This window comes from Argentina silus (genome assembly GCF_951799395.1).
Source record: "Argentina silus genome assembly, chromosome: 19".
NCBI lineage: Eukaryota > Metazoa > Chordata > Actinopteri > Argentiniformes > Argentinidae > Argentina > Argentina silus.
Genome location: NC_139673.1, coordinates 3,877,489 through 3,897,488, shown reverse-complemented (window position 1 = coordinate 3,897,488; position 20,000 = coordinate 3,877,489). Strand labels below are relative to the sequence as shown.

Genomic DNA, 20,000 nt, shown 5'->3' with positions numbered 1-20,000 from the left:
CTCTGAAGTGTATTGCAGCTTATCTGTCTAAATCAACAGATGCGTTATCGTCACTCACTCACTCACCTATCCACTCTCTCTCTCTCTCACTCACTCACTCACCTATCCACTCACTCACTCACCTATCCACTCACTCACTCACTCACTCACTCACTCACTCACTCACCTATCCACTCACTCACTCACTCACCTATCCACTCACTCACTCACCTATCCACTCACTCACTCACCTATCCACTCACTCACTCACTCACTCACTCACTCACCTATCCACTCACTCACCTATCCACTCACTCACTCACTCACTCACTCACCTATCCACTCACTCACCTATCCACTCACTCACTCACCTATCCACTCACTCACTCACTCACTCACCTATCCACTCACTCACTCACTCACTCACCTATCCACTCACTCACTCACTCACTCACTCACCTATCCACTCACTCACTCACTCACTCACTCACCTATCCACTCACTCACTCACCTATCCACTCACTCACTCACTCACTCACTCACTCACCTATCCACTCACTCACTCACTCACTCACTCACTCACCTATCCACTCACTCACTCACTCACTCACTCACCTATCCACTCACTCACTCACTCACTCACTCACTCACTCACTCACCTATCCACTCACTCACTCACTCACTCACTCACTCACTCACCTATCCACTCACTCACTCACTCACTCACTCACCTATCCACTCACTCACTCACTCACTCACTCACCTATCCACTCACTCACTCACTCACTCACTCACTCACTCACTCACTCACTCACTCATTCACTCACTCACTCACTCACTCACTCACTCACGCCAGTCCCAAACCATGTCATTTATGAATGGAGCCAACCCAAGCTGAACAGTACAGTAGCCGGTGGTACCTCAGACTCTTTCCTCTGGCCGAATCTTGTGAAGTGAAGTTTGGTGTGTTTTCTCCTCACAGGTGATCATCAACAGCACCATCACGCCCAACATGACCTTCACCAAGACGTCTCAGAAGTTTGGCCAATGGGCGGACAGCAGAGCGAACACTGTGTTCGGCCTGGGCTTCGCCTCGGAGCAGCATCTTGCCAAGGTCAGTCACGACCCCCGAGTCACGACCCCCCGAGAAGAACGGAAAGCTTGTTTGTTTGTGTTTTTGTTTATTTGCTACAGTCCGGATGTTCTGTCTGTTCTTGTCTTGGGACCAACCTCGCAGACAGGATGACTCATCTCAAGGGGTTTTATCCTGCATGAACTGTTGGTAGAATTTCTATCTCAGATCACATCAGGTTGGCTTCTGTTACACAGCCTCAATTTAAACACAACATTACGAAACCATGAAAAAGACATAAGGGGTAGGTTGTTAAAAAGTCATCAGTTGCCGTTCCCAGTGTTAACCTTTCCATTTGATAGTCGATCTCTCATTTCACCCACCGCTGAGTTGATGTTATTCTCAGTGTCATGCATAGTTTTTCCTCTCATGATGTTTTTTTTACGTGACGTTTTCTTTAAAAAGCAATGTATGTTCTCATCTTATTTCAGTTTGCCGAGAAATTCCAGGAGGTAAAAGACGCAGCCAAACTAGCGAGGGACAAGTCTCAAGAGAAGATGGAGACGTCGAGTAACCACTCCCAGGTAAATGAACTGTTTACCTCGCCAGAGTAACCACTCCCAGGTAAATGAACTGTTTACCTCGCCAGAGAAACACTGTCTCAGACGAATCCCTACTGTGGCCTTCAGCTGACCCTAATCAGTCTCCCTTTCTGGAACCTGTTAACCATTCACAATGCATTGCATTTATCCTCTAGCCTTCCAATATAACTGAGTTGGCCCAGCTGCATACTGTACTACACACACACACACACACACACACACACACACACACACACACACACACACACACACACCACATGGTCAGTAATGAATGACTAGGGTTAAGTAAAGTTACACTGGGGGTCAAAGGTGACAGGGAATCACTTATCACCTGGCAGGCGCTGCAGAGACAGATCATCTACCATCTACTGAGGCTGTAAATAGAGGGAGGGAGGGAGGGAGGGAGAGAGGGAGGGAGGGGGAGGGAGAGAGGGGGGGAGGGAGAGAGAGAGAGAGAGAGGGAGGGAGGGAGAGGGAGGGAGGGAGAGAGACGTTTCATTATGCAATTCATAATTTAACTAAGTAAAGAACACACATTCCCCTCCTAGTTAAGCTCCAATACTCTCCATTTGAACTTGACATTATTCTCCTCAGCTGAAGGTGTTTTTTGGACACATTAGCTGAGGTTAATCACACAAACTCCTGCTGCACTTCGATATGGAGGGGCAGAGGATTATCTGAGATGTCTACCCTTTTCACCCAGCCTGTCAGGCTCTGCCAGGTCTGCTCAGTGCTGTCCAACTGGTAACTACAGATGGCAGGACTCAGCCTCCGACTCAGAAAGCTGCTCTGCCATATGATGAGATCTATTCTGGCCAGGCTCCCTTCTCACCTCTCCACGCTGATAGCTGATGAGTGGTGGGTGCTATGGTGCTATGGTGCTATGGTGCTATGGTGCTGCACGCCAGGGAAGGACAGTGGAGGCTGGTGGAGGTAGACATCGGAGGACGGGCTCGGTTCCCATGAGAACAGACATGCCTGTGAGCCATTGTGTGAGCCTTGTTCGGTATCTACTGTTTGTGGTATCCAAAGGGTCCGGTCCTCATAGGTCAAAGGTCAAGTCCACCAAAGTCATAGCGTCAGATGTTTTTCATTGTCTTTTCCCTTCATCCAGGTGTTTGAATCTTATAGCCGAAGTTAAGAGAGATGTGTAATTGTACCTTTCTCTCTCTCTGATCTCTTTCCCCATTACCCTGGCTTTCTCCTTCTTTCTTCTCCTCCAATTCTCTCTTTCTTCCCCCCCCCCCTCCAGGAGTCTGGCCGCGACACCCCCTCGTCCAACCAGGCGTCCAGCATCAACGGGACGGACGATGAGAAGATCTCTCACACGGGTCCTGAGGCCGCCGTGCTGAAGAGTGAGAATGACCGGCTCAAGACCGCCGTGGAGCAGAGGTAGGCGGGGGCGGTCCGCACCACGGCCCATTCAGCAGTACTCAGCAGACCACAGTAGTACTCAGTGGACCACAGCCCATTCAGCAGTACTCAGTAGACTGTATCCACAACATGAATTAATTAATTTTGTTCCCGTCACTTTATGATATGAACGGGGCCTGGCGTGGTCCAGTGGTCTAGCACCACGGCCAACAGTGCCACATATGCCCATGTCGCCATGGGTTAGAATCCGGCCCATGCCCTGCTGACATACCCTAATATATAATATATACATGCCATTAGCTGACGCTTTTATCCAAAGTGACTTACATTGCAATGAGTGCATACATTTTTCAGTATTATCCTCTCCTCCTTACTTTTCTGTCTTTCTCGACTGCCTCTGTCCAATAAAAAAAAAAAAAAAATACGAGAGTGGGACTGCCACACTTCAAAAAACCTTAAAAAGGAAAGTTTCACTTCTTATTGTCCTTTGATAAAGTTCAGTCCAAAAAATGGAGCTAGGGAGTGACACACAAGCTGTGCCAGCCTAGCAGTTGGGTCTGATGCTCCTCAAGGCTGTGGTGAGGATCTGTCCGCACTGGAGTAGAACAGAGCACACCGAAACCCACCCGTGCATACAGAACAGGGGAGGCTGACTGTGGTACACGTGTTTGATACCATTCCTTGTTCCGTCCCATGCATTACAATGAGCCTGTCCTTTTTCCCCATTTCTCCATCCACCGGCCTCCCCTGATACAGAAGGGCACAGCCATGCATACTGAATGTACATCACAACCACTTTAACCCTGCTGCCGTGTCACGCACACTTCCACTGAGGGGAAAGACGTTCAGGTCCCTCTGGCAGAGCAAAGTACTTTATCAGTGCTGCATAGCATTACTCACTGATAGAGCAGCCTGCTCCCCTCTAAGGCGGCTGGAAGGACCTGACATTTGAGGCACATTGGTGTTTATCAGGGGGGAAAGGCTGGAGGTAGGTTGATGCCATAGCTCTTCAGCCTGAAGTTGAACGATAATTCTCTCTCTCCCTCTCTCTCTCTCTCTCGCTCTCTCTCCCTCTCCACCTCCCTCCCTCCCTCCTTCTCCTCCTACTCTCTCTCTCCTTTGGTCTCTCTCTCTTTCCCTCCTTCTCCTCTCTCTCTTTCTCTCTCACACCCCCCCCCCCCCTCTCTCTCTCTCCCCCCTCTCTCTCTCTCTCTCTCCCTCCCCCCCTCCCCCCATCTCTCTCTCGCTCTGTGGTCTCCCAGCAACACCAATGCCAAGAAGTGGGAGACGGAGCTGCAGACTCTGACGGACAGCAATGCGCGGCTGGTGGACGCGCTGCAGGAGTCCTCCGCCAACGTGGAGAGCTGGAAGAAACAGCTCAACACCTGCAAGGAGGAGAGCGACACACTCAGGGAAAAGGTGACAGCCTCCAGCCCCCTCCTCCCGGGGAATGGTTACCACAGCGACTGTTGTCACCTCAAGCCACGGGAATAACAACACTGTTTCAACCGGAGCTCGACATGACACAAATCCATACCTTTTAGCTGATGCTTTTATAGTGTCTCGGGGATACGTACATATATACGCTTTGTTAGTCTAGATTCAAGGTCCCAGCGGGAAACAAACCCACAACTCTTAGCTTTCCTAGCATCCATGCTCTACCAACTGAGCCACAGAGGACCAGGAAGGTGACTCAGAAACAGCAAGTCAGAGTTCTACTGGAGGAAATGATGACTTAGACCAGGGAAGGGAAGGGTAACCTCGTATAGTATATCCTGCTAGAACAGAAATATACAGAACAAGCCATGTTCGTGTTGGAGTGGGCAGAATGTACAGCAGAATCCTCCTCTGGGACTGTACACTTAACAGCACTGTGTGGTAATCGCAGCTCCTGCACTGTCGGCCTCTCTCCGTCAGGGGAGGCTGGTGGAGGTAGAAATCGGAGGACGGGCTCATTGTTTACCATTCCTTATTCCGTGCCGTGCATTACAATGAGCCCGTCCTCCGATTTCTGCCTCCCCTGCTCTCCAGCAAATAGTACATTAGATCAGCTGTTGTGTTCTCACCAGCCAGAGACCAGTGCTGTTGGCCCCCTGCCAGCTACACTATAAATAGTGTCATTTCAGTTTCATAATCAATGTGGGCTGATGTGCGGTTCGGACTGGGTTGAAAAGAGACTCCTCTCTTTGTTGTCCTTGTATAGATTGATACAGTGTTTAATCACGCACGCTTTACATAACGATCAAAATCAAGAAGCATATCATTGTTGTGTGATGTTTACAATATTGTTTTTGGTTTCTGCTTTCTGCTGTCACCATGGAAATGTTTTGGTTATTGTGAGCGGTATTCTCTCATTCTCTCTCTTTCTCTCATTATTTCGCTCTCATTATTTCTTTCTCTCTCTCTCTCTCTCTCTCGCTCTCTCTCTCTCGCTCTCTCTCTCTCCCTCTCTCTCCCTCTATAGATTGCAGAGCTGGAAGCCCAGTGTAATGAGGCCAGCCAGGAGAAAGAGAGGAACACCCAGCTGACCATACGAGTGCAGGAGCTGGAGACAGAACTACAGGACAAAGAGCAGGTGAGATGAGAGACACACACACACACACACACACACACACACACACACACACACACAAACACAAACACACACACACACACACACACACGCACACACACACTGAAGTGGCCCAGTGGTATCAGGGTCTTGATCGGCTCCCTCCTCAGAGCAAAGCTGCCTCAGTGTGTTTGGGTAGAGACAGCAGTGTCATGTTCTGCTGAGGTACAGGTCTGGGATCAGCTGTCCCTCCCCAGGTCCTGTCCTCAACCCTCAGGATGGAAACTGAGATCAGCGGTGTCGGACCATGGCACTCCCACTGCGTTGCCTCTCGTGTCTCTAGTCTAACCCTCCATGCCTCTCCTCCCTCCCTCCCTCCCTCTCTCTCTCTCTCTCTCTCTCTCTCTCTTTCTCTCTCATTTAATCACACTGTCACTGTATCTCTGTCTCTCTCTTTCTCTCTCTTCCTCTCTCTCTCTCTCTCATTCTCTCTCTCTCTCTCTTTCTCTCTCTCCCCCTCTTCCCCTCTTCCCCTCTCTCTCTCTCCCTCTCTCTCCCATCTCCCTCCCTCTTTCATTGTCCCAGAGGGAGTGATTACTCTCCAATAGAAGGTGATAGTTATTGTTGTAGGCCCTTTAGAAGTCTGTGTCATTCTGGATCTGGAGGATTAGTTTTCCCTCCAGAGCCTCTTCTCACCTGCTCAGTTCAACACGAACATCACTGCTACCTAAAGTGATTGTATGGTTTTTCATGTCCTAGAAAGGATTCTGCTGTCGTCAGTGTTTTTTAAAGGGCTAATACTGTGTTTAGTGTGGTCTTCTATACCTCTTTGTTTGTGGGCCGTAAGACCTTGGAGTATGTCTCTGGTAGTGGAGGCTGGTGGAGGGAGAAATCGGATGACGGGCTCATTGTAATGAATGGACTGAGGACAATGAGCCCGTCCTCCGATTTCTACCTCCACCAGCCTCCACTGGTCTCTGGGAATGTTAAAGGAACATTTCATCAATGGTTACCATGACTCAACAGCAAGTTATAAGTGGTCTTTGTTGTCTAAATAGGAATTATTATTTATTTTTTTAAAAAGCAAGAAAAGCCTTTTATCGGACTAGGAAGTCAAATGTCTGAATTATGAAATCCTATAACGCACATAGCCAGCCACGGAGGGGCGTCTAAGCTAAGATGTACGTTAGTAAACGCTTATGGATGTAAACAAACCACGCAGTAGCTAATTTGGGAACTGTAATCTCACTCCCCCCCTAATGCTCCTTGTAGTTTTCAAAACCATGTGATTACCCCCAAATATATCACTGAGGGTAGAATCCTCATTTGGTCCACAGAAAGCCTCTTTCACATGCCCTCACGTTCGTAAGATGATCTGGACAATGATTTTGAGGTAAAAAAAAAATGTCCCTTTAAATCAATCACTGGCTCGTAATTTTTTCAGTGATATCAGATTTGTTTTATTTTAATGTCTGTGCCCTCTACCTTAGCCGGTAGCATTGTCTTCATGTCACCTCTGCCTACCTGCCACACAATAGCGGTTCAGCGGTGTCTTTTCCCGCCCTGTGGGCCTGACGGCTGTGTTAGCTCTAATGACAATACTGTATAGGCCACGCGCCATTTTGACCTCGGCTTGTTAATGGCTAAATGCTGTTTCTGTCCTGCAGACAAATATTTAATTAGCGTTGATTTCTGCCCGTCCCCTGCGTCTCTCACAAGCTTACTGACCCCCCCCCCCCCCCCCCTCTCTCCGGCTTAATTGCTGTCTCACTTCGTCTCTCACTCTCTCTCCTTTACTTTACCTCTCTCTCTTTCTCTCTCTCCCTCCCTCTCCCTCTCCCTCTCTCTCTCTCTCTCCCTCTCTCTCTCTCTCTTTCTCTCTCTCCCTCTCCCCCCTTCTCTCTCTCTCTCTCTCTTTCTCTCTCTCTCTTTTTCTCTTTCTCTCTCTCTCTCCTTCTCTCTCTCTCTCTCTCTCTCTCCCTCTCTCTCTCTCTCTCTCTCTCTCTCTCCCTCCCTCTCTCTCTCTCTCTATCCCTCTCTTTCTCTTACTAACAGCATGTGTCTCTTTCAAGCTTCTGGCAGGGGGCTTATTCAGCTCGCCATCTTGCGTGGCGCTCGGAGATCGACACGATATGTTTAGCTACTCTCGGAGGAAAGTGGAAGTTTAATACAGAGAGCTTATCTGGCATTAAGAACCAACTGGTTTTCAGCTAGTAAAGCACTCATAATAATGGTTATGCCTGCTAAAACGTTTGTTTGTTAAAAGTAACACCTTTTTATTAAACTTCCATTTTTCTCCCAATGTGGTTTAAAATCCTTAATGTATCTATTGGATCCATTTCAGGGACCTTGGCTGGCCTGTAAGGTAAGGCAACAATAGGCCTACAATTGAGGCAGAGACAGCCAGACACACTCTCTCTCTCTCTCTCTCTCTCTCTCTCTCTCTCTCTCGCTCTAAGCAGCCTCTTTTCTCTGCTATTGTCCCGGGTCATTAGACCAGAGAGTCCCCAGGGACAGAATAGAGAGAAGATTAGGATCATCAGGGTTGAGTGGTAAAGTATGTCTCTTTACACTGGTGTAAAGGCATACCACACCAGATAAGATAACTTAAGCCGTTCACTCTCCCTGAATATGCAGAATGAGGGTCTGAGCGTCCTCAATGGGCCTTGTGACTGCATTGATGTGGTAGGATAACTTAGGATTGACAGGGGTGCTTAGTGGCGTAGCATACTAATGCGCTTACCACGTAACCGCAAGGTTCCTGGTCCGATTCGGACCCTCGACCTATCGTCATGTCATCCCTCCTCTCTCTCTCTCCCATCCTTCTCTATCCCAATAAAGCAGAAATGCCCTAAAAAAGGAAAGAAAAAGAAAAAGAAAAGAATTGGCAGGGTTAGTGTTAGCCAGAGATGCGAGTGTGCTTCCTCGTTCCTGACTGCAGTGGCCTTGGTACCTGACCCCTGACCCCTGCATTTCTGCCTTCGACAAAGCTACATCCTTACCTTGCCTCACGATGTTGTTTGGAAAGACAAGCTGGCTGATGCAGAACGATTGGCTATCAAATGAGCTGAGTTCCTCATCTGACTCCAGCTTCTCTCTCGGCTGTCCTCTGAGTCAGCAGTAACACTCACCAAGGGTCTCGCTAAACAAGCTCTCATTGTGAGCCGTATGTGCATGCCGAAGCAGCAGTGTCTCATCTGCCTTGGCCACGGAGGAGAATGACTCACCACCACAGTCTCCCATCTCTCTCTCTCTCTCTCTCTCTCTCTGTCTCTCTCCCCCCTCCACAGTCCGCAGCAGCTGAACTCCAGCAATTAAAAACGTGACCATGAATTATTGCAGCTTCCTCCGTGGTGTTGACCCCGGCCCCGGGCCCCGGGCCCAGCCAGCCGTGTCCTGGCGGAGGGAAGCTGCTCAGGGCCGCTTCAAAGAGCTGTCCAATTAGCAATTCGCTAACTTTGCTAAGAGCGCAAACGGCTAACTTTGATGTGCTTGTCTGAGGACAGAGGAAAGGGGTGGGGGGTGGGGGGGGGACAGATAGCTAGCGTAGCATGTGCAGCTTATCCTCTCATCACAGTCATTATGAGAGAGCTCTTAATGCTAGGCTAATGAGACGGGTGAGCAATATGCATTTAAGAGCCCCTTTAGTGTTGTCTGTGCTGTATAGATGCTATCATCTGCCTCCTTATCTGCAATAGGTAACTTCGCTGTTCTGTAGCTGTGTGTGTGTGTGACAACTTGTGATACGGGTTTGATGGAATGTGTGGCTGAATGTGTCTTCAACAGGAACTGGAGAACCTGAGGAAGCAAGCAGAGATAATCCCTCAGCTGATGGCCGAGTGTGAGAGCATCACTGAGAAACTACAGGTAGGCCAACAACCCTGACCCCTCACCCCTCACCCCTGACCCTTAACCCCTAAGCACTGACCTCCTAACCCTCAGCTCATGAGGGAGTAAGGGGTTGTTTTGGGACTAAGCATCAACGATCAGGATAAAACACACACACACACACACGCGCACAAACACACACACACAGGTAGAGGTTGCTCCCTTGTCTTCTCTTGATGTCACTGTGACATCAGTTTTTTCACAGGTTTTTTTCTCTCATTGAGGAGATGGAGAACAAGATCATTTCATTCTGCCTCAGGCTGGTGATTCACTGTCCCAGTCATGTTCACACACACACCCACACACCCACACACACTCACTCACACACACGCACACACACCTCTCTCTGTAATTACAGTGTTCATTGTATTTTTTAAGAGGTTATAATTGGTTCCATTGTTAGTGTCACTATTAATATCAGTCCTTTTGTGTCCTATTAATAATACTTATGAATCATGTTAAAAGGTTAGGCTGATATGATCAGCCCTGGTATTAAAATGCTCTCCTGTTCCACGTTGGTAAAAAGGTTGAATTCTTCACAATGGTAACAATTCCAATCCCAGCGCTCTCTCTCTCTGGGGGTCTGCTCTTGAGTATAAAGAGTGGTCTTCTTCTTTCACTAAGACGGGATTGGGACCTAATCTAACCACTAGACTGATTACGGAAACAGCTGAAGGATCCATGAGACGTTTGGTGACAGCTATCTGTCATAGAAGAGGCTAGGCTCGGAACATTTCAGCTCTCCGATCCGAGAGCATGAGGATGTGTGTTGGAGGCTCAGATAGGTGTGAGATTCCATTGTTGACAGAAAACCCTGAGACCGCATTGATTCATGTTCATTCCACACGGCAACAGAAAAACACCTGTTATCCTCGTCCCTGTTTTTAGCTTCTCCCATTCATCAAAGTATCTCTGTGACTGATTAAAACCCGAGCTGCCAGCCTTGTAGTAGTGACATTGTGCCTGCCTGCACGGCTGAGTCTGATGTGAGCTGTATCGATAGAGACGCTCTCCTCCCTCCCTGTTTCTGACTGACTCACAGTGTGATTTCATCATCCAAGCTGTCATGCATGTGGTGCTAGGCATTATGGGTACTGGGTACGGAGGGAAATAAAACCAACAATGGCATTCCTCTAGTATTTCTGCTTGAAGCCTGGTTGCCAGATCTGTTCCTGCCTTTGCCAACTCGTAACTACATGGGATGCAAAAGCAGAAACTAATCTGGCAAAGAGGCTCGTGCTTCACAGACTGAGGAGAGAAATCAAATCAACAATGGCGGGCCTCAAATACCCCTTCCTTTAGCAACAATGCCCCAGAGACCCTCCAGTCAATAAGCAGCCATAGAAATAGAGATGATAGAACTCCACGTTCCCTGGCTCGGCATATTAGAATAATGCTCCTTTCTCCTTTCTCTGGGCCTGATTCACTAAGCATTTTCGCACCATTTTTGTTCTCAAAATGGGATAAGTCATCAAAAACAAAACTGAACATGAAATTGTTTTAATGTGTGTTTTATTTAATTGTCTCCCTCCATAACGTATTCTTTATTTGGAACCTCTTTGTTTTGCTCTACCTTCTACGTGTAATTTCCTGTGTAAAAAAAAGAAAAAAGAAAACGGGTGCAATTTTCACCGTGGTGCGAACGCTTAGTGAATCAGTAGGGCCACATTAAACTCATGCGACAATTGCTATCGCTATGGCAATTATGCATCACACTCCCTCCCCTGCCATATTGGGCACACCGATCCTCCGGTCTGAGTGGCTTTGACTGTTCCATCAATTCTCTAAATGGTTTTCAAGTGGTCTATAAGTTAACGTTATTATAATATTATTATTATTATTATAAAAGGTTGGTGGCTGGATGGGTTCTAGCTCTGTGCTCACGGGGCCGGCTCCCTCTATTGAGAGGAGGAACCCTACACGGAGATCAGGTTGCAGGAGTCAGCTGGCGAATGCCACCATTTTAGACCTCCTATTTTTGCCCCCCCCTCCCCCCGATGGCCTCACTGGCACCACACTTGTAGCCTCATCTCAAGCCCCTATGTCGGCCTTATGACATGCTTATGCCTCCCTTATGACATGCTTATGCCTCCCTTATGACATGCTTTTGTCTGTTTTTAACATTATAGGGTGTCATACCCTGATCACCTTTTGACCCCTCAAATGGCTTCACTTAGGACTGAATCTTGACTTGATATGCATGTGATTAACTTGTTTTTTCCCCTGCAAATCTCTCATTGAGATAACGCATGGCTTAACCGATGATACGCACACGTAGCCCAAGGCATGGAGTATTTCACCCTTATTCAATGAAATAAGATACCCTTAGCCTGTAAGCTGAATCGCTTGCTGTTTCAATGTAATACTGTCTTCAGCTGCTCACGTTGTAATGTGTCTGTGTCCCCAGGCTGAGGAGGTGAAAAACAAAGACCTGGAGGAGAGGATAGGCGGTCTTCAGGGGGACATTGAGGACAGTCAGCACAAGCAGGGCCACATGAAGGGAGAGCTGAAGAAGTTCATGGATGTCCTGGACGGCAAGATTGATGAGCTCCACGAGTTCAGGCAGGGGCTGTCCAAGCTGGGGGTGGATAACTGAGGAGGCGGGGGAGGGAGAGAGCTGGAGGGGAGAGGTTAGTTATGGAGAATCTATTATGTCTTCAGGCCAGGACTCTGTGGCACCCCACTACCCCAAAGTGGAGTCCACACCGAAACAATCAGCTATAAACAAACTCTACAGTAAGAAGGAAGGGAAAGAGGGGGAAGGAGGGAGAGAGAGAGAGAGAGAGAGAGAGGGAAGGAGAGAAGGAGAGAAGCAGGGAAGCGAGGGCAGGGACTGGAATGCTCCACCTGATGGTTCCATCTCGTGTGTCAGCATTCTGGAACAGAATCCAGAGCCACACTGGTTACTGATCTGTCTCTGTGGGGGGAAATGGGTTCTAGAACAGGTGGAGGGTTCTTAGGTTGTCTGGGTTAGGGTTAGGGTTAGGGTTGCCGGAGTTCTAATGGCTGCCGGAGTTCTGTACCGCCAGTCTGTGCAAAGTGAGGCAAGAAAGGGGTTTAAAGGGCTAATGTAAAAAATAAAAACACAAAAAAAAAAAAAAACGAATGCAGTAAAGTAATAATTGATCTTAATCCTCCTGGCCACCTCATGAAATTAGAGATGACGATTTTTTTTGTAAAGACTGTCCTTGTTATTGCTTCACGTTGATCTCAGGTGTGTTTGATTGACAGTTTGTACTCGTGAGATAATATGCACATACATGACATTCGGCCGTGTCACAAAGTGCCTCAGGGCGGGGTCGCCCCCACCTGGCGAAGAGAACCGGCCAGAACCAGAGTGATGACCATCACCATAGTAACAAACTAGCTTTGATATTTCTCTGAAAAAAAAACAAATTATATTATATTTATTATGGATTCCTTTGGTAATATGTCAACAGCGCAAAAAAACCTTGGCTGAGGAAAGGGAATTGAAGGCGATTGAATGTCTGTTTGAATTGATAGTCAGAAAACAGACCAGCTGGCTCAGGTAGAGAAGCTGGTCGTATGGACGTTGAGGTCCCTCTGAGATGATTAAACGATCAAATGAGAACCGCGAAGGGGGAGAATAGAACAGGCGCTGGTTTAGTAACTACAAAGAGAATTCCAGAAACAGTTTGGTGGATCTTTGGGTACACAGTCTACAAAATTGTATGTGCATAAGAAAATAAACCTCCTCCGGAAATAAACGAAACCAGAGACACCCAAAACTATAGTAGAAAAACCCATTTGTAACGAGTGCAGTGTTCAAAGGATTTTGCATGTCTGATAACAGAGATTTTTTTTTTTTTTTTTTTTGTTAATTTGTAGAAAAAGAATGATGTCTGTTGCTCACGTAGAGGATATGTGCTTCCCACAAGACTTTTGTTCTTTTATTTTTTTTCCTATGGTGGTGATTTTCTTGGGGTGAGGGACTTTGTTGTCTGCTGCTAGGCGGGTGAAATAATGTGAAAGTGTACTTTATTTGAACAACAGATGGTATAGGCCTTCAATACAAACCTATAAGAGTCTTTATTTTGTTTTCTGTTTGTTTTGCAAATTTCTTTATGTCGGTGCCTATTTGAATTCTCAGCTAGTCTCTTTAGAGTACTTACCCAATATATGAACAACATTACCTTAACGTACAAGTCTGTTTCTCTACAAGTATAATGTACAGTATATGTACCAATTTTCTGGCCTCAAACTTTTTATAATAGATTATTTTGGGATCGTGGTGGGGTCATATAATAGTTTCTCCGTTTTTTAAAGATGTGTGAAGTCTATCTTTTTAGTATGCAGCACTGTTGCTGTATTTGAATATCGATATCAAAGGGACATCTTGTAATGGAATATTTGTGGGAAAACACTATCATGCTATAAGTGTATATTTTCTATCACTGTTGTGATAGAATTGTTTTCACAAGATGGAGCTGTCTACAGAAGGACTTCTGCTTTTTGTCCTTCCTTTCTCCCTGTAAACCTACTGTTCATCCTACAAGAACACAGACTTCCAGGAGGGTCATCAGAACAACAACAACACATGTCCTTCCTGTCAACAAATGACTCCTATCCTTTTTTGTGACTCCTGCTGTTGAATATTGTACCATATAGAATTGACAATTGTTAAAATATAGTTTAATTACAATGTGTGTTCATTGTCTCTCTTTTCAATAGCAACTACACATGAAACCACAACGATATGTGACTCATTATTCTCTGTTTAACATCAGGACATGTTGTAACATCACATTGCAACGCTGCAGAGAGGCACAATATGTTTCAGCCAGTGGAGGCTGGTGGAGGCCGAAAATCTGAGGATGGGCTCATTGTAATCCATCCTTTACAGTGAACCCGTCCTCCGATTTCTACCTCCACCAGCAGAGTGTACGATGCCATTCCCCATTCCGTTCCATGCATTACAAGGAGCCCGTCCTCCGATTTCTACCTCCACCAGCCTCCCCTGGTTCCAGCTCAGTACTGCTGTAATGTATAATGAACAGAGTTCATTATACATTATGTATTATACATAATGTATAACGAACGGAGGCTCTGCGTGGTGGTGTGGAGTGGTGTGTAAACTCCCCTGCTTCCACCAGTGCTCTCTCAGTTTGTATGAGGTGAGGGGGAGTCGGACTGAACTCCCAACTTCTCAAAAGTCAAAAGAAGCGGCTTCCTCTCCACGCCTCTCCTTCACTTCATCTGCACTGATCTGACAGCTCAGATCGGGGGGTGAAAAGAGATTTGTTGCTTGCTTTCACGCCTACCTGGGTACGCGCGTATCCGATCCTGTGCTCTCAGATGAACGCAGATGAAAGGAAGGAGACAAGGAGACGTAACCGTGTTAGACTATCGGGACGCGGCAACCCCCGGTTTTCCCACATCATCTCGCCGCGGAAACGGCTGCTGTTGCGGAATCGGAGGACACGTTGCCAAGGCAACTTGATCCCACACACTCCCGTATTGATCTAACTCTTGTTGTAAGCGGCTATGTAAATGATTGAGTGTGAAATGGACATGTCCAGAGTCCCCGGAATGACGGAATGATGGATATTTAATTACGGTCCATCGTCAATCATCCTTGGTTGTTTCCCTGGAAACCTTTTTTTGCTTCAGTTTGTTTCCATTACCCACACTGAGAGGAAGAGACCGGCGGTGGTTGTGTCACGAGGAGCAGGGGCTGGGGGTCAGGAGAGTCCATCATCAGACGTACTGGAGCTGATCCACTCCAGGGATGGTACAAAAGAGCAATCATGTTTTCATCACTTTTACTGACACCGCTTTGCAGTGGATGAATATAGTCTCACCACTTTACCATCATTATGGACACACAACCTCACGGCAGGGAGATGGCAGGCTAAGACAAGCAGCAATCTCTCTCTCTTTCTCTCTCTCTCTCTCTCTCTCTCTCTCTCAGTGCATGTCTCCATCTCTCTTTCCCTCAGTCTCTTGCTATCTGTCTGTCTGTCTCCCCCCCCTCCCTGCATGCAGGGCTCATTGTGTGATAGGTGGTGAGTGGGCGAGTTGGTAAAACATCATTAAAAGAGGTGCTGCAGTGTGTGTGTGTGTGTGTGTGTGTGTTTGTGTGTGTGTGTGTGTCTAGAGATGGCACTGTAGGCCGCGGACTGGAGATCTGTTGCCATAGTAACGCCGGCTGCCGGGATTTCTCGTCGCCGCTCGGTGGGTCGGTGGGGTTTACCCGACACCTGCGGTGTGTTCCTGCTTCCTACCGACGTGTGTGTCCCTTCTGTCACCCGGGGGCGCCAGCACACACACACACACTCTCTAACAAACACACATTTGAACACACACATACACACAAACACACACTATAATAAACACACATTTAAACACACACACCACACACACACTCTAACGAACACACATTTGAACACACACACATACACACAAACACACACAACACACACACTATAACAAACACACATTTGAACACACACACACCACACACACATACCACACACACACTCTAACAAACACACAGTTGACTAATGAAAGGATATAGTGATACACAGCGAGCCCAGGAAATAAGATGCTATTGAAACAGTCATCATCATTACTCTGTTACACAGAGCTCCCCGAGTAGATAGAGCTGAATATGCCTAATCATGAAGGGCTGGGGGGGGGGGTGGGGGGGTGGGGAAGGGCTGGGAGGGGAGGTGGGGGGGACACATACTGCTAGAGAGGCTGCTGCTAGGACCATAAAGTTAGAATAACGTACAGAACAGATATTCTAAGTTAAGGCGTGTTCCGTGTTCCGTTATTCCGTTATATTTTGAATGTTCAGTTACTGTAACAGTGACTGTTGCACACGTTAGCTATGTGGAAAACATAATTGTACCACCATGTTGAAGCTATGTCTGTTACCCAGTGGGACTGAGCGGACCCTATTTCTACCTGGTATAGGGCTCCTCTCCTTGACACCTTTCCTTAAACAACTCTGATGGGTCAGGCTCAGGGGAGGCTGGTTGTAATGCATGGAATGGAATAAGGAATGGTATCAAACCATGCGTTACAATGAGTCCACATGAAGCGTTTCTTTTCCTGTGATTCTGCTCATGGAAATAATGTAACAACTGTTTCTGGCCACGATTGTCTTCAGCGAGTGAGTTTGAGTGAGTTTGAATGAGTTTGAGTGAGTCTGAGTGAGTTTGAGTGAGTCTGAGTTAGAGTTTGAATGAGTTTGAGTGAGTCTGAGTGAGTTTGAGTGAGTTTGAATGAGTTTGAGTGAGTCTGAGTTAGAGTTTGAATGAGTTTGAGTGAGTCTGAGTTAGTTTGAGTGAGTTTGAGTGAGTTTGAGTTAGTTTATCCCAGCCAGTTAAAAAACCCTTCTCTTACCTGGATATTATAGTCCTGCAAACTTCATATATTAAATCAGCAACACAACATAACTGTATTCAACAACTCTTTTATTGGTGAATGGCATTCGTATGATGAATTACATGATCCAAAAGGCACTTGAGCATAGTTTTATGACCTTGGCTTACAAAACAAAGAAAAGGGGTATAAACAGAAACAGGTAGTGTTCAGTACAACCAACACAAATACAGCAACAACATAATCAGTGCTCTCCAATGCTCTGTCATTACCCTCATCTCCTCGTAACAAAGTCCAAACAAATCAAGTGCAGTCACGGGCGCAACACCAGTGGTGAGTCTGTTCAAGGCAAAGGATGATGTCGCCTCTAGACACTGATCTAGGCTCATTTTATCACCCCCCCCCTCCCCAAACACACACATACTCCCTAATTTGGGTTGGGTTGGGGAAGGGTAACCTGATGTTAGATCTGTGCCTACAGGTGACTTCAACCCACAGCCTTACTATTATGGGTGGCACTAAACTGGGCAGAGCTCATTCCATTCATTCGTAAAGGGCAAAGACCAATATCCATGGTTTATTGGGTCATCTGAGTTATGATGGCATTGTCGGAAAGACAGGATTACACCATAAAGACAGGATTACACCTCTTTCGGTGACAAAGTCATTCAACCCAATTTCCTAATTCAAAAACACACAGACACACACACACAGACAGACAGACAGACAATGTTAAAACAGAGCATATATGTAATGTAATACCATAAACATTACGTGTAATAAGACAAAATTAAAAACAGTTCTCAGCTCTCAACAGTTACTTCATGCTGCATAATTCATTCATGAGACAATACTTCAATGTCAAGTCCTCAGGTTAATATGCAAACACAAAAGCCCTGAAAACCATGAATTTGTTGAAGCTTTCAGAGAGAAAACGGCTTCAAATTCAAACCTTAGCCAAAGAAGGTGCTACAGTTACTGATTTTAGCAGAGCATTGTAGTGTTAAACAATCAAACTCAGAAACGTAAACCTGCACAACTGCAAAACAGGATTGACGGTTAACCTTATTGATTATAGATTGATAGACACTATGGGTTTACAGTATGTCTGTGTACGTCTGAGCACTCAGTTGTCCCAATCCTCCGACTGCATCTCTTCCTCTCCTCCGTCCTCGTCTTCATCGTCTGAGTCAGCAGAGACCCTCTTCATCCTCTGCATGGCCTCCTTGATGCTGCGCTCCAGGTCTGAGTCTTGGCCCCCCTGGAACGCCGGGCGGGGCGGCCGCATCTACAAGTTCAAACATCAAAAAAGCTTTATTGTCCATTTAGATCAGGTGCAAAAACGTGTGTAGTTTAGTCGAAGCAGAATTAGTTCCATACAGGAAAACGCAAAAAAAAAGGGGACCCGCCCGTAGAATAGTGGTTGAAACTATCAGTGACTACAATCAGATGTGCTTGTGCTGGGCTGGAACAGAAGCCTACACACCCTGTAGGTCCCAGGCACAGAATAACTTCCAGTAAAGGGAGTAAAATAGAGATGGATCGTGATGTTTGCTACATGACATAGCATGGCTCACCTTCTTGAGTAAGACCCCTTGTCTGATGGCAGACATGATGCTGGCCCTCATGTCACCACCAGGGCGGGCCCCGCCAGGGCCAGGGGGAGCTGGGGGCTGGACCCGACGAAGCTGGATCTGACCGCGCTGCAACGAGGCCAACACCTCATCCATGGTACCTGGGAGATGGACACACACACACACGGACACACACACACACACACACACATACACGGACACACACAGACACACACACACACATATATAACTGACTTGACTTTATAGTCCAACCAAGGTGCATGAGTGGAGGAGCAGACTAGTCATGGAAGAGGTATGGAGGCCCTCTAAGGACAAACGAAGGACAAAATAACAGCTTTTATGCTTCCATGGAGCTGATGGAAAAACCTGACAAAGGCTGTGAAGCCTAAACACGTTGGTTTTCCCTCAATAGAAACACCTTATCTCTCTAAGTGGTGTCCTTCATTTCCCATCCGAGGGTGGCTTAACACCGCCTCCTTATTTTCACCGCCGCAACACGGTTTGTTTACACAACAAACGGCTCTGCCTCGCCAGTTAACATTCAGGTCTCATCTGGACCTTTACGGCTGTTCTCCGTTCTCACCTAGGTTCTGTTTGAGGGTGTTCTTGGCGGGGAAGGGAGCAGCCTCCCTCAGAGGCATGGGGATGTCCCCAGCCTCGCTCTGGGAGGGGTCGAGGGCAGGGGGAGGGGGAGGAGGCAGGGGTGGGGGAGGAGGAGGTGGGGGAGGAGGAGGTGGGGGAGGTGCGGAGGTCTGGGCGGGAGTGGCTGCTCCGGGGGTCGTTGCTGGCGCTGAAGGAGGTGGCGGTGGCGGTGGCGGGGCATAGATTTGAATGGGGATGTCTTTTGGTTTGGGGGTCTGTTTCTTGGGGGTCTTTCTGGGAGCAGGGGAAGTGGAGGGGCCCAAGCTGATGATTGACAGTGGCTGGGAGGGGTCTGAACACATGGTCTCTCTGGAAGCCATCCTTGAGCGAGGGGTCTTCAGGACATACTGGCCCTGTCGCTTCTGGGGGAAAGATAGGAGGAGAGGAGAGGAAACTATTTGAGAAATACATACAGGCACACATCACACACACACACACACACACACACACACACACACACACACACACCCACACACACACACACACACACACACACACACACACACACACACACACACACACACACACACACACACAGCTGTGCCTCTGACGCACAGAGAGTAAATGAAGGAGTGGGTTGCTTAGGGAATGTACCAGAGAGACTCAGTCAGGGGGGGGAAGAGACTGCTTAGGCTTTATTGAAGGGAGAGAGAGAGAGACAGAGTAGAGAGAGAGACAGAGTAGAGAGAGAGAGAGGGCGTAGGGGAGAGAGGAGAGAGAGAGAGAGAGAGAGAGAGAGAGAGAGAGAGAGAGACGGGGGGGTGGGAGAGGGAAACAGTAAAGGGAGAAAGAGAGAGAGAGAGATTCACCTCTCTGAAGGAACGTAGTCTACTCAGGGTCCTCTCCCTTTCCTGGTCCACCCACTCCTTCCTCTGCTGATCCTCCTCTTTCCTCCTCTCTCGCTTCTGTAGGGACAAGGAGAGAGGGAGAGACAGGTAGCATGACAG

General features: G+C 47.4%; 2 protein-coding genes across 4 annotated transcripts in view; one reads left to right on the top strand and one right to left on the bottom strand.

The window, feature by feature from the left end:
- Positions 1–14,129, top strand: part of homer2 (homer scaffold protein 2) — a 34,292-nt gene extending 20,163 nt beyond the window's left edge. For both annotated transcript variants that reach the window (XM_083690942.1, XM_083690943.1), the window contains exons 3-9: positions 962–1,093; positions 1,543–1,635; positions 2,906–3,045; positions 4,290–4,446; positions 5,492–5,602; positions 9,365–9,445; positions 11,874–14,129. In XM_083690942.1, the coding sequence (XP_083547068.1) occupies positions 962–1,093; positions 1,543–1,635; positions 2,906–3,045; positions 4,290–4,446; positions 5,492–5,602; positions 9,365–9,445; positions 11,874–12,062 (903 nt within the window). In that variant the 3' untranslated portion in view covers positions 12,063–14,129. The remainder of the gene's footprint in view (positions 1–961; positions 1,094–1,542; positions 1,636–2,905; positions 3,046–4,289; positions 4,447–5,491; positions 5,603–9,364; positions 9,446–11,873) is intronic.
- Positions 14,130–16,897: 2,768 nt separating this feature from the next.
- The window catches only part of whamm (WASP homolog associated with actin, golgi membranes and microtubules), an 11,336-nt gene continuing 8,233 nt past the window's right edge, over positions 16,898–20,000 (bottom strand). Inside the window, exons 8-11 of one of the 2 annotated variants that reach the window (XM_083691194.1) lie at positions 19,863–19,958; positions 18,995–19,415; positions 18,394–18,551; positions 16,898–18,104 (exon numbers count right to left, since the gene is read on the bottom strand). In XM_083691194.1, the coding sequence (XP_083547320.1) occupies positions 17,943–18,104; positions 18,394–18,551; positions 18,995–19,415; positions 19,863–19,958 (837 nt within the window). In that variant the 3' untranslated portion in view covers positions 16,898–17,942. Of the gene's footprint in view, positions 18,105–18,393; positions 18,552–18,994; positions 19,416–19,862 lie in introns of those variants that run through there. The other variant, XM_083691195.1, reaches the window with a different exon arrangement.